Source organism: Anolis sagrei, chromosome 3 (genome assembly GCF_037176765.1).
Source record: "Anolis sagrei isolate rAnoSag1 chromosome 3, rAnoSag1.mat, whole genome shotgun sequence".
Taxonomy (NCBI): domain Eukaryota; kingdom Metazoa; phylum Chordata; class Lepidosauria; order Squamata; family Dactyloidae; genus Anolis; species Anolis sagrei.
In genome coordinates this window covers 136585762-136600528 of record NC_090023.1, presented here as the reverse complement: position 1 = coordinate 136600528, position 14767 = coordinate 136585762, and the positions used below count along the sequence as shown (strand labels likewise).

The 14767-nt window shown below is 36.2% G+C and overlaps 1 protein-coding gene across 2 annotated transcripts in view; it reads left to right on the top strand.

Annotated features, from left to right (window-relative positions):
• Positions 1 to 14767, top strand: part of TDRD3 (tudor domain containing 3) — an 82177-nt gene that overhangs the window by 65312 nt on the left and 2098 nt on the right. For both annotated transcript variants that reach the window (XR_009631069.2, XM_060769385.2), the window contains exon 13: positions 13030 to 13155. Coding sequence is in view for 1 of the 2 variants with exons in the window: in XM_060769385.2 (XP_060625368.2) it covers positions 13030 to 13149 (120 nt within the window). In the remaining variant the exon portion in view is untranslated. The remainder of the gene's footprint in view (positions 1 to 13029; positions 13156 to 14767) is intronic.

Sequence of the window (14767 nt, the reverse complement as noted above, 5' to 3'; positions counted from 1 at the left end):
AATGTCTTCTGATTTCCTGGCTGCAGTCTGTGTCTGCAGTAATCTTTATGTGTGAAAAATCTAATCTTTTTAATGGTGTCAATATTCTGTCTCAAAAAGTTGTTTTCTAGGACATCTCCTAGTGTTTCAGGTTCCAGTGATCTGATTTCAGCCTGAATATTGTTCTTCAGTTGCTGGGAGTATCTGAGGTTTGTTGAGATAGCCCCATAGGAAGAAATCAGGAACCATCAGATATAGAGAATATGGTGACCAGTTTAGGTCACAACCACAGGAAATCATTCTACCCTCAAAAATTGGCCTGAACATTTGGATGATGGGTCCATTCGTTGGAGATATGTGTCATGTTTATCTCAAACTACAGGGAGTAAGAAACGTTCAAGCTGAGACCAATCTTCATTTCCTGTAACATTGGTAGAGCTCCTAATGTGGTCTTTGAAAAAATAAGAGACAATCACTTTTTCCGACATCACCTCACACCAGACACTTAAAGAGGGTGCAGTTCCTTTTGGTGAATTGCCCTGGGATTGTCCGAATGCCAAATCTTGCAATGTTGTTTGTGAATGAAACTATTCAACTAACATTATGTGCTTGTGGATAGATTCGGAATCTCTTCTTCCCAATTCTTGAAATTTGACTGCATGTTTCAATCTATGGGCATAATCCGGTGACTTCAACTGTGATAGCAACTGCATTTTATATGGAAAACGGTTCCAGGTATTCAGAATACATTGGAGCAATGTTTGAGTGACTCCAACCTGGCCAGTCCACCTTCATGTTGATATGCTCAACGCTCTTACACGCTCAGCTGTAGCTTTCTTCCTAACCAAGTGCAGTCTGCCTTTCTGTGGAAGGTCTCATAGAGCTATTTTCCTCAATGATTAGACATATCAAATCAAATGTCTAATCATGGCTTCACTTATAGAATCTCTCATGTAATGGAGATAATGTGTTTGTGGGGTCACAATTATTGATCCTTGGTTTTGATAGTAAGATTTCACAATTTTTGTTCACTATTTGGTTATGAGTTTCTGAATAAAAATCTATAAGGAAAACTAGGGGAAATATTTTTTTCAAAATTTTTTTAAAACTTCAGATCCCTTTGTGACTTTTGGCCTCCTTCGTACACACATCTCACTGTGGGATTATGTGTTTTTCTGTTCAAGCCATTTGGAGAGCACCAAGTTAAGAAATTTTGGATTAGAATGATAGATATGTTCACAGAAAGGACATGCAGTTTCCTGTTACAAGAAATTATCTTATTTAAACATTTTATCAATGCACTATATAACCTCACTTAGGTTGGAAATGCATTTGACACCGACATTGCAAAATTTTACAGTTTGTACTCACTGTAACTATCTAAACCGAAATACTTCTTTAGAAGGAGCTCTTAAAGTTGTACTGATGGAAAAACTGTCATATATAACCTGTTTTCGTTTTAATCTAAATTCTAAAGAAATAATGCTCTTTTTGTCCAGTACAAAATCTTTAACTGGACTTAAAATAGCACTCCTAGATTATCCTTTTTTTAAAAAAAAATTGTGCTGCATACTTGCTTTAAACTCATCAAAGTGTGTAATGCACTTTTTAGAACTGTTTAGATACACTTGAATCCAGGCACCTGTGGCAACCAAGAAAAAAAATTAATTGCTTACTTTTTTTCTTGTTTTGCATGCCTTCCAACCCATCAAGATAAAATAATCTAAAGAAAACAAGGATCATAGTAGATCAGTATGCTTTCATGAATGTTTGCTGAAAGTCTGGGTTCCCTTATTTCCCAGACCTTGCACAGTTTTAAAGGATCATTCAAAAGGAGCCTGGTTCCCAGATTGAGAACAGGTCAAAGTGTTTATGAATTCTTAGGGGCTGGAGGTTCTTCTGTCTTCTTGCAACTCTTTGAAGCAATATATTTTTGGTCAGTGGTGCTTTCAGAGTATACTTTAAACACTAAAGGAAATAACATTCCTGATAAAAATGTCCAGCAATTTAGGATTGTTGATAAATATATTCCATTTACTGCAAGTGTAATTTATTGAAAGCATAGTTTGTGTTTCTCTCTTTAGGTATAATCTAGTAGCATCCTTTCTCCCAAAAATCTTGGCCATAGTGAGACTTTTCTCATGCTGGTTATTCCGATTACTAGAATCACTTTCATCAATCAAGCTGTCAGTTTAATAGCTATCTTCACTTGGGGTCAAGACGGATCCAGTTGTCCAGCTATTGCAATACAGCACACTTCACTACAATCATCACATATCGGGTTTGATTTCTGTCATTCAGGAGCTACACTTACCAGTGTTTGGGAAAAAAACTTTAGTATTTCAGTTACGTGCAACATGCCACTACCTCAGACCCACTGGTCATTTATGTAGGTACCTGACTGAGTTTGACTAGGTGGATTTCCATTTAGTGGCTTTGTTGGCTGTGGAAAATAAGATCCAATCCTTATCCTAAAGATGTTAATGGATCTATGACTCTGAGATTTTGGGGTTGTAAGAGTTCATCAGAGTTCTCAAGAAAGAAAAGGTCTTCAGCCAAATCTGGACTTTCTGGTTACGTAAGGCTAGGGAAATTCAGAATGAGAAATTATTCATCATCTTGCAGCTCCTACAAATCACAAATATATTTTTATCTGTAGATTGGATGGAGTCATATTTTATGAGGCCACCTGCCCTTGGTATTGCTGCTCTTTCCGCTTTATTCTGAAAGACTTGATTGCAACTCACAGTCTGGCTTTTTGCACTGCATATGACACTAGTGCACTCAGAAAGTTTATTGCCTCTTACTGTAAACTTCCATGATCTTGAATTTGAGCTTTTCTATAGAAAGTTGACAGACTACTCATCACATCTCATACCATCAGCAGGCCAGTCATGTTTTTGCTGCATTCTGAGAATCTGAAACTGGGCCTCTGTTAGTCTAGTGAATCTGAAACTGGGCCTCTGTTAGTCTAGTGAAGTTTCATTTGACACCATCAGGTAGATTCAATTAATTTTTACTCATCTAGGGTCTTTGCATATTTTCTGTCTCCCAGTTTTCAACTCCTTATTAGGACCATTGACACGACCAGTGACTGGAAACTCCCAAAACAAGTGACTTCAGCTTTCACTTATGTTACAGTATACTTTCCTCCTCCTCTCCCAATGTTCTAGCTGGGAATAAACTTCCTGACCAAGAATCTTGTTCTGATTTTATAAATGTTATGTTCCCTGAATATATACCTACAGTGATGGCTGTAATCCACTGGGGCCTTGGTTACCACTCTATTTTACATTTACAAGTGTTCTCACAAATGCAAGGATTGTTATCTGAAATAAAACTCATAATCAGGGCTTTATATGCCAAATGTTTTACAGCCACCCAAGATCTCATGCTGGGTTTGGACCATCTAGTGTGGTCATCATATTTTGCAAAAAATAAGCAAGATAGTATGGGATCAAGAATCCAACTGCTCTTTTGGGAGAAGTTCAAAATTTACAACTTTTTCTTTCTAAAGTGCTATTTAGTCCCTCATCACAATGCAATCTTGGTATGCATTGGATGTCAAGGCTCAGTGTAACTGTATGTGATAAGCAAGTATAACAATTTAGGATTGTTTGTGAATTTCTCTGTGTGTAATGAAAATTTCCCTCCATGTGTATATAGTTATGGGATGGCAACAGAGAGAAGATGTGAAGCTGACATACTAATCATCCCCCCTTGCATATTTATTTTGTGCATGTTTGAGTGCCTTGCAGGTCAAGTGTGATGAAATCAATGAAACTGAATAATTCAGAATTGCAGTCCTAAACACTCTATCCAGTAAGCTCAATTTTATTGAAGACATCATTCAGAATAGTTATCACATGGCTCCTATCATTGTCAAGATTTGTATAAGTTGATGACCAAACTTCTCTTTAACAAGTGATTTTATATCACAGCTCTTACACAAACACATCTTGTATCAGATTCAGACTTCTTCATGTTTAAAGTAAACTTCTGACTATTCTGTGATATTTCTGGTTTTCTCTCTTCTACTTTTAATATGTTTGAACCCTCTCCCTTACACAAGTACTCCCCCATCACCCCTCAGTACAAAAGCAGTTAAGTCTTAGAAGTGGTTGACAAACTTTCACAACTCCACATTTGAAACAACTACTAGAAAACCCCAAGTGAGCAACTAAACATATAGGTCATTTGTCTTGAACAGGATCTTGAACCCATTGAACATTTAACCAAGAATCTTCTTCATTAAGCTCAAATGGAAGCTTCAACTTGGCAAGCATTCCATTTGTGAGCCTGAATCATAGAATCATAGAATCAAAGAGTTGGAAGAGACCTCATGGGCCATCCAGTCCAACCCCCTGCCAAGAAGCAGGAATATTGCATTCAAATCACCCCTGACAGATGGCCATCCAGCCTCTGTTTAAAAGCTTCCAAAGAAGGAGCCTCCACCACACTCCGGGGCAGAGAGTTCCACTGCTGAACGGCTCTCACAGTCAGGAAGTTCTTCCTCATGTTCAGATGGAATCTCCTCTCTTGTAGTTTGAAGCCATTGTTCCGTGTCCTAGTCTCCAGGGAAGCAGAAAACAAGCTTGCTCCCTCCTCCCTGTGGCTTCCTCTCACATATAATTCCTGAATTATAAATTAGGAATCCTGTCCATTGGAGAAAATATTTTAGTTCTCTTTCTGAGTGCAAAGGACTGAAGACAGAAAGTTATGATAAAGGTTCAACTTCCAGTCTTATGAGTTTTCTTGTTCAAACAGATCAAGATAACTGAACAGTCAATGGCTTGGTTTCCTCTGTTTTTCTGCTCTTTCAAATAAGAGCTAATTATTACAAGTAATAAAATTTGAAAACTTGGTATTCCCTATGTTCACTTATCTGAGGAAGGAGTCATAATTACATTGTCAAGAGGCTTTATTAAAGCCTGCATCTGGAATGCTCTGCTTTCTGTTGACAGGACTGACATATTGTGTGGTCCTCATCTTTTTATTTGTTACAAAGTTCCCAAGAAGAGGCTTCTGACATTAATTCATCAGTTTTTGCATTGCCGATCATGAAGTATCAAGCTCTGTCATTACCTGTTGTCATCAGATAACTTTATGCATTCTACACAGCCTTTCTGTGTGAATTCTATGTCCTTGAGCTGGGCTGGGCTGCTATTAGATCACAAGTCTTGCAATCATCCAATTTCATTTGAACCATACAGTAGATGTTTTGGTTTAGGCATTTGCTTCTTTCAGCTGTGTGTTATGACTGCATAGCACTATCTCTTCCATATTCAGGTAAGTCAGTGTGTTTTCCTCTGTGTACGACTGCATGGAGATTACAAAGAAGGAAATCAGATTGTGTACTTGTTCCTGTGGTTTTTTAGTAGATATCTGTACAGTTACACAATCTATCCCTTCCGTGCTTCAGATGTCATTATGCTTGCTCTGTTGGTTGTTTAGTTAGATACGATGCCAAGCATGTGGACTGAGGGTTTGGGGAGAGATTCCTGCTAAAATTTGTTTGCTGTCTTTAGAAACTTCTGAAATATTCTGTACAGACATATAACCCATATGTATGATTGTACTCATAATCACATAAAGTTCCACTACTGTAAGTTCTAACTATTCCCTAAATTATTCAGTGTTATTTTACTTTTTCTATTCTGTCATTCACAATTTTTATTGACGTTATTGCGCCTTTTGCCCAGCTGTTTTTCTCATCTCACTTACATAGAGACCAGAGCCTAAAGAAAGGTCCTAATGCTCAAACAAACAGAAGATGATAAGAGAGACCAAAATAATGTTTATGCGGCAACCCTTGAACATATGAAACAAAGAGGATGTCCCATGGCTGATCAGAATATTTTTCAAATGAAAATTGGCATTTTCATAATGGCAATTCACCAAGTCAACCTTTCCTTAATTTTTTTCAGCTAGTAACTGGGACTGAACATAAATTGACCCAAAGAATGACAGCAGTATGGAGGCCTAGGTTCTATCTATTGGTGCTGCTAAAATCGACCAAATGTATAAAATGCCGTAAAAGTCAGAGAGACATGCAGCCATGTCTCCCTATGGGTTGGAACAGGTTGAAAATAATAATATATTCACTCACTATGAAGAGTATGCGTAGAAGACTGGACATTTGTTTCTACTATTTCCAATAGCTGGCCCTTTTCTGTGCTGTCTCAGGTTCATGGAAATTGTAGATGAAAATATCTGAAAGGTTATGAGTTGCTCTAAGCAGGATTCGGACTGATGTAGGCACAGGTTTTATGCCATCATTAGGTCAAGTCCACAGCCGCCCTAGGGAGCCAGAACTCAATCCATGGTGTGAGATGCTGGTGCCTTTCTTATACTTACAGTGACATTAAGTCAATTTATATCTGATCCATTTTTAGGTGCAAATGTTATATGTAAGAGTTCAAAGATGAAACGTGTCCATGCTTTCAAGTCCCTTGTCAACTTATGCTGACACAATGAATTTTATAGGAATTTCTTTGACAAGGAATACTCTGAGGTGGTCCTGACAGTTTGAAAGGTATATGAAAGATTTTGTGATCACAAACGAAAAGGGACTAAAAGGACGTTTCATTTGATGTAGGCTGAGAGTCCTTCTGGCACCATGTCCCTCATTTGGTGTAGGCTGGAGCAGTGGTTCTCAACTTCCAACATCCACCCTCCAACATCTCCCCTCCCATAAACCTATAACATTGAGCAGTGGTTCTCAACTTGTGGGTCCCCAGATGTTTTGGCCTTTAACTCCCAGAAATCCTAACATCTGGTAAACTGGCTGAGATTTCTGGGAGTTGTAGGCCAAAACATCTAGGGACCCACAGGTTGAGAACCACTTGGCTAGAGCATTTCATTAAGCATAGTCTGAGAGCCTACTATGCATAGTTCCCATTCAAATACTAGGACAATGCTTACATCACAACCCAAGTCAGTATATCTGAAGTACCTTAATTGAAGAAAGTAAACTTTCTTTCCCCTTTTCTGCCTTCACTAAGTGCTTTGTTTCCTGGGAGAAAAAGGTGGTCTTTGAGCTCAAATAAATATGCCCTACCTTTTTTGGTCTGTGATAGCAAAGGAACAAAAGGCAGTTAAAACACAAGTAACAGAGCTTGGTTGCCTGACCTGTATGTTTTCATCTCTTTTTTTCCCAGTCTAGTTTTCTTTCATTGCTTTTGATCTTTCTAACAGGTTGCACTTTAATTTAAAATAAATTGAAGGAAGCAGATGGGAGGATTAAACATCAAGTTTGAATTTAAATTCATATTAATAGGTTGATAGTTACTGGAATGGTTTGTACAGCATCTGGAGAATAAGCTTTCTGGTTTTTTTTAAAAAAAAGCATTCATTTTAAAGGAAAGCAGTCTTCCACTTGAGATGTTTTATGTTATACCAACTGAGTTTGGCTTTGAGATAAAAATAGAAACAGGTGTGGAGGTAGAAATAGATATCCTTGTTATTCCAGCCTTTGCTCTTTTTTTCTTGAATAACTATTTTTTAAAAAATGATGTGAAGGGGCTTACTAATGTTACAGTATGTAAAGCATGTAGGTCCATGCAAAAGCAGGAGATACTTCGGCATCTCTTTTCTTGTGCATTCTTATTTTAGCACAATTGCTTTTCCCCCACACATATGACTTACCTGAGTCTATAATGACAATGTGAAAGCAAATGGTATCTTTTTGTGGTCTCTTTCACAACAAATAGTCATGTATGTAAAACCGGATTGCTAGAAATAGACACCTTTGCTACCTCCACCCACAATAGCTCTTTGCTATCTTTTGCCCACAACCACTGAAAACCCTACAAAGTAGGAGGTCTTCTACTGGGTGAAGTGAACTGTATTGCAGGTGAATCCCACCAAACGGGATGGAATAGAGCCCTTCCATTCTTGAAGGTTGATTTTACAAGACCTCAAAATTAAGGATAATTTTTTTAAAATGCAGGTTTTATAGGAAATTGGCATTCTAAATCCAAATGTGACGTATTTACAGAGTTATGTTTTAGATTTGTTTCCGGCTAAAATGTTCAGTAAAACTTGATAAGATGATGACTCATTAAACTGTCTAACTTTTTGTGTAATTGTAACATTGTGAAATACTGATTTGAAATTGGGTCCATCATTTTGAAACACTCTGTATATGACTGATTAGTTGAAAAGCACTAAAAGAAAATGTACTGGAACATCAGCTTCCATACTTAACCAAAACTGAGTAACAACTGAATTGAGGGGGTATATTAAATTTGTGAAAAGAACTGTGTATGGTATAACTTTTTATTGTATTTTTCAAATTTAGCATTTACAATTGCATTAAAAAGAATTACAATATTGAAAGACTTCTTTCATCACGAGCCTGTTTGGGATCCAGTACTATATATTTGTTCTACCTGTGATATTTCAACCATTACGATTGGGTCTGAAATATATTGGGTTTAAAAATATGTACTGACTTGATGATTTTACTCTGTTACATTTTAGAAAACAAGCCCAGCTCAGACAATTATGAGTGACTGCAGTGTTTATACTGTATCATTGCATAATTTGGCTATGGCATGGAACCACCGAATTCACAATTTCCCCTTTTTGCCCATTTTAGGGAAACAATAACTCAAATTGGGTACCCATGAAGAAGAACAACGGGATATACAATGTTCTCTGTATATTAATGAGTTGGCAGGGTTCTTATTCAGCTAATACATGACAGTCACTGATTGGGTAACTGTGTGAACCTGGTGTCTTAAGCAGTACATTCATTTATCAGAATTTGACATTTTATTCTCCCACATTAGACTACAGGAGTTTTTGTTGCTTGCTTCAAGTTATGAGCCTTGATCATCAACAGCCCTGCTCAGGTCTTGCCAACTCAGTGCCCTGACTTCCTCCATTGAATCAATCCATCTGTAATGTAGTAGTTTCCTCTTTTCTTACTAACTTGGATTTATGATTGAACATCTTAAAGGAAGGGCAAGAAGATTTTAATGATGCATATACCAACACATAATTTTTGAGATCCTTTTGGGAACATATTTGAAGCTGTATTGTGTAAATGGATTTTCAAGTTGAGCTGATGTTTATTTTACAGCAAGGAACTGATGATTTACTCACTATGGTGTTATTTCTCTAGGCTCTATGTATTATCCAAGAGCCTGCTTAACTAGTAGCTGATAACAGCAGCTCTGCTTTGGGATCCTCCCCATCAGTTCTGCCAGGACCATGTATAAATCAGAATGCATCAGACAATTAATTTGTGTGTTGGCATGGGAAGTCTAGAAGGATGTTCAGCTGTATGGCATATTCAATGACATAACTGCAGCAGTATCCTACCATTTTGTCAGGTTGTTAGTCTGGTGACAGCCTCCACATGACACTAATTGGTTCTAAGAAAAACAAAGCACAAATATTAGCATATATCTTAGACCTTGGAAACTCTACTAACTCTACTAATCTTTGTATTTCTCCCAATTGTTATATGAAGATGCCTTAACACTTTGTGAAGAATTTTCTGCACTCTACTTCATCCAAAAAGCAGTATTTATTCATTCATGCATTTAAAATACAATCCACCTTTCATGTAGCAATACATGCAAACACAATAAATAAAGTTAGAAATGTAGACAACAGCAGCCATTAAAAAATTAGAGGGAGATTTTTAAAACACCATGGATAATTGTGAACGATATTTTCACCATATATAAACCAGTATTAATACAGTACAAGTCACTTCTAAAGGAAACATCCAAGACCTTAAGTTCTTTATTTTTTAAAAAAGTTATGATCAGCTTATGGGAAGCCATTTAAAAATAGACATATTTGGAATGCAGGAACATAGGAGGGCCTCTGATACTCATTAGTGGGCAAATTCATATAAAAGAAAACAGTTTTTTTAGTTGACTTTGCTCCAAATTATAGCCTTCTTAAAAATCACTTTCACTTAGACATTTGAACCAGAAACAAATTCAGTCAATGCCTGCCTCCTATATTTTGGACCAACTCTGATTTGGAATGTTCTTCAAAGGCAGGCCTGTGTGGAACACTTGACAACAATCTAGAGATATAACTGAAGCTTGTGTTGCTCTGGTACATTTTCTACAAAGATTCCACAAGATTCTTTCTATCCTCATTTAAAAAATCTCAAATTCAACAAGAATTTTTTAAAACCAATTTATGGTTAACTTTCATTAGCAGTCGAAATCTACATCTATCAATATTTTCCATTTTGGGTGATGCTGCCTCCTTTATAGATTCCCCCCCCCCCCAGAAGAATGCAGTTTTTAAAGGGCTCTAGTGATACAAATCACTCATTATTCTTTGAAGTAACTAATATCAACAAAAGCTCCACATAACTAAATTTGTCCACTTAAAATACTTAAAATTTCAAGACAATGCATGGCATCTTCTATCCATGTATTCTTACAGCAACCATATGGTTGGGAGAGAGTAGACAGAATATTGTAGCTCAGTGGGCTTTGTAGTTCTGCAAAAAATTGAACCCCAATGTAGTCCATCCTAGTTAATAATAATAAGGATAATACTTTATTAATAGCCCTCCCTATCTCAGGGTGGTGTCACCTCTGACTTTATACACCACACCAACTGGGAAAATCAGCAAGCAGATTATTTAAAATTATAAGAAGCCCAAAGCAGTAAAAAGTAATCCACAGTTTAAAAAATGTCATCCAATTGATGTAAAAGGAAACAGGAACAAAGAGTCCAGTGACATCCATGAAACTAGGCACTTGAATTCATAAATAAAACAGGAGCAAAGGCACTTGAATCCATGAACAGAACAGAGGCATATTCCATAGAATAACCATGAGTTAGGTAGACCTTGACACTGGGAACTTGACGTTAATCCAATGTTGCTTCAATTGAAGCAATATTTCTCACTAGTCACTTATAAAACCTGCCCTAATTCCCAAACAGCTAGGAACAGAACAGGTTCTTTCTTAATTTCGGTTTTGCATCCAACTTCTGTTGGAGTCTAGCCCATTGTCTTAATTGTTGTACAGACTGTCTATTTACTGAAACATCTTTTCCTGTTCAAATCTTCACTCCCCTCATTAACTTTTGCACCTAGGAGCTTGAAATCAACTTCATTCTTAGATAACTGATCAGAGAACTGCAACACAAAGTCTTTCCCAAGCTCAAGACCTTGAGAATCTTCTTACAGCAATTCAGGCCTCTGTGACCTGTCTTTTAAAACTCCATTCAGGCAGATGTTCAGCACAACAAGGTGTGGTGTATATAAGGTGTACTTAGTCCTCTTCTCCATAAGCTAAAGCACATAGATATGTTTTAAAAGTTTTTTAAAGGAGAAGAGAGAGGGGACATTTTTTTAAATTCTTTAGGGAGAGAATTCCAGAGCAGGGGAGCGATCATGGCGAAGGCCCCCTCTCTCGTTCTCACCAGCCATATTTGGGATGGGGATGGAACTGAGAGGAAGGCCTCCTCCACAGACCACAGCACTCATGCTGGCTTGTACAAGGAGATGTGGTTTTTCAAATATTTCAATTAGTTCATCACTAACTTCTACACTATGTTAAATACTTACCACTAATGACTTCAGAGAAGGGCAGAACAGACCCATATTAGAAATGACAATTTTCACATAGCCATTTCCATTCTCTTGAATGCTTTATGTTTAGACATACATTCTGCAGGGGGAAAAAATCCTCCAGAAAGACTACTAATATTATTTTTCTGTCACCATTCTCCTTATATTTCTGATGTTCCATCTTTTAAAATTGTACTCCCTTTCCTTCAGACACTTGAGATGTAACTGTTTGCCCTTTAAATATCTAAATTGCTAAGATATTAACCAATTGTTATTTTTTTAAAGAAATTGATGTTGAGCAATTGTCACTTCAATACTATGCTTTTCATCTTTGAAGTTTCCATTAGTTACCTTTGCAGGAAAAAATGCACTTTTGTTTTCTAAAAAAGCAAAGGAAGAAATAGTGCCACTTCCTTTTCTTCGCATTGCTATTATAATAGTCATTTTAGATGAGTAATTCTATACAGCAAAGTGTTGAGTATATACAACCAGGGCTTCCTAAACCTTTCCACTCTTTTTTCCATCTTTTTAACTGAGATTTTTTAATGCAACCCAGATGTATATGTATTATATATATATATACACACACACACACATACATACACACACACATACAAATCAAACATTTACTGATAGTAAATCATAACAAAATATTTTGAAACAGTTGTTTGGTATAATAATAAGAATAAACTTTATTTATAACCCTATCTCCCTGGAGAAGCTCAGGGCGGCATACATATAATTTTACCATTTATTAAAGATGAAAGGAAATTTCCATACCAATAAGATGGATGTGCTTGTTTATTTTTACATTAAAAAATAAATCTTGATGGAGTATTTGGTATGATAGGACGTAGAGCATCTTCAACAGTTTTCGGAGTTTGATATTTTGATTTTCTAATCGTCAGTGCTAAGAATGGCACTTTGCATAAATGTACAGTACAAAATGGCAGTGATATGTTTAGGACTATTTCAGAAATTACTGGAAATTCTCTCAAAATCCCAAGAGGAATTTCATTTAATGATTTCTTAGTAAACTATAGTTTTAAACCTGTGTCATTTGATAACTTAGCAAATTCTTCTTGAACTTTTAATGGCAGATGACAGACTTTTTTTATTTCAGTTGAGTATGGTTTATAAACCCAACTTATTTTTTTTATAATCAAAATTTGAAACGCAAATATTTCAGAAACAAAAATGATAGCTATCAAACAAAATCAGTATTTGCAAAACTTGCTAAACAAGGCATGACTTTCCCTTTTTACGAAATGCAGCTGTACACACTGCACATTGTGGCTAACAGTTTCATGTAAATGTCTAAAACACAAATCGTTTTTGTCATTGAATGTTCAGAATTTTTTTGCTGTTGCAAAATGTTTCATGACCCTCCACATTTAGTGACTTGATCCCACAGTTTAAAAGCTTTGATATGGACAATGGATAGATAATTTTGACAATGCTCATGTCCGAGTCATCTGTTTTATCTACAGGATGAGGAAGAAATGGGTTATGAACAAACTTTAGAATTCCGCAGAGGTGGAGATGGACAACCTCGGCGATCAACACGGCCGACTCAACAATTTTATCAGCCTCCAAGAGCAAGGAACTGATAAAAGGTAAAATAGTGATTAGGAGCTTTTTTAAAAATGAAAGGTTTTGATATTTGTTGTGAGAATTATTCTGAAATTATTTTGTAATTTTCTACAATAAAATTAATAATTTCTTGGTCTTCTTTGGAACTTGCTTGATGTTCATATTTATCTAGAAACCTAAATGAATGGGGCTACAATTATGACAGTTTAAAATGTATTACCTATACAGACAGACTCGGAAAAAAGGCTGTCTTAAGTTTTTACAAAGACCAATATTTTCCATAACATGTAAGGTCAATAGGCCATGTGAATAACATAAATGGGAAACATAGTAAGAGTCTGTGATATATTGTGATAGGAATCATAAGATTGCTAACCTGTTTGACATAATAATCAGGTTTGCATTTTTTCACTTTTCAGCAGACAGGAGAGAAAACCAAGGCACAAATGGGCATTATATCTACTGTGGTATAAATGCCTTGAGGCATGCTTTCCAAAAAGTTGACCACCACAGATTTGTCAATAAGAAGCAATAACAGAATCAATTTTAGGGCAGCTCACTTACTTATTTTAGACAGTGTAGACTACAAATACTTGAGAAAACAAGATATGACTTTAAAGTTAAGAATGGGTAAAGTAAATCTGTGGATTTGGTTTAGAATTCTTCACTACCTTTCTTGTCAAAGGAGGAAATGAGAATTCTTTATCAATTTTCTCCTTATTTTGAGATAGTTGTTAGACTGGATTTTTAAAATTATTTGGACTTGGGAACTCAGCTTGTGCAAAATTCGCACGCATTTTGTGTGGGAAATAGCATTTTTTGCTCAGGAAACACTAATTTTTTAATGTGCAAAACACTGCTTCCTACACCAGAAATACTGTTTTCTGCTAAAAACAATCAGGTGTTAATTTTTCTCAGAATAAGTCCCCATATGCACATATTCTGTGTAGAAAATAATATTTCTGTTCTCTACAGAAAATGCTTTTGTTGCACGCAAAATTTCAAATGTGATTTTTCCATAAAATGTGTCCTGGACCTTGAAGGTTTTCATCAACTCAGAAAACATCCTGTGCCGAATTCTTATGTGACTATTTATTGTCAAAGACCTTAATCAGTTCAGGATTTGTTCAAAATTGAAAAACATATTTTCCAACATTTTTTTGTCAAATATATTTGAAAATTTCTTCCATCTCCATATATAACCTCAAAGTGGTGGCTTTGCATACTCCTCAGTTTTTAAAATAGATCATCCCCCCCCCCCCCAAAAAAATGTTAAAAGGAGTGAAAAACATTTTTAGGAATGCTGCAATTTCTCTTTATCTTTTTATAAGCTATTTTTAGTCTAAGGCTGCTTTCCACCACAATAAATGAAGTGGGTTCAGGGTTTTATGTATAGCATTGAGTCGCCTGACACCGCTTTGAGTTGCCTGAGGGCTGAGAAAAGCGGTATATAAATAAAGTAAATAAATAAAATAATACAAAAACTTTAGTATGCTCAGAGATAGTGGTGCTGCCTTGTCCTGCACACTACAGACACAAGAGTGGGGCAATTTTAACACCTTTCCCCCCGCTTTCTTCTATAAGTTTTAGAAATATATTACTGTACAATGCTGGAAAAGCACAACAGACTGAAAT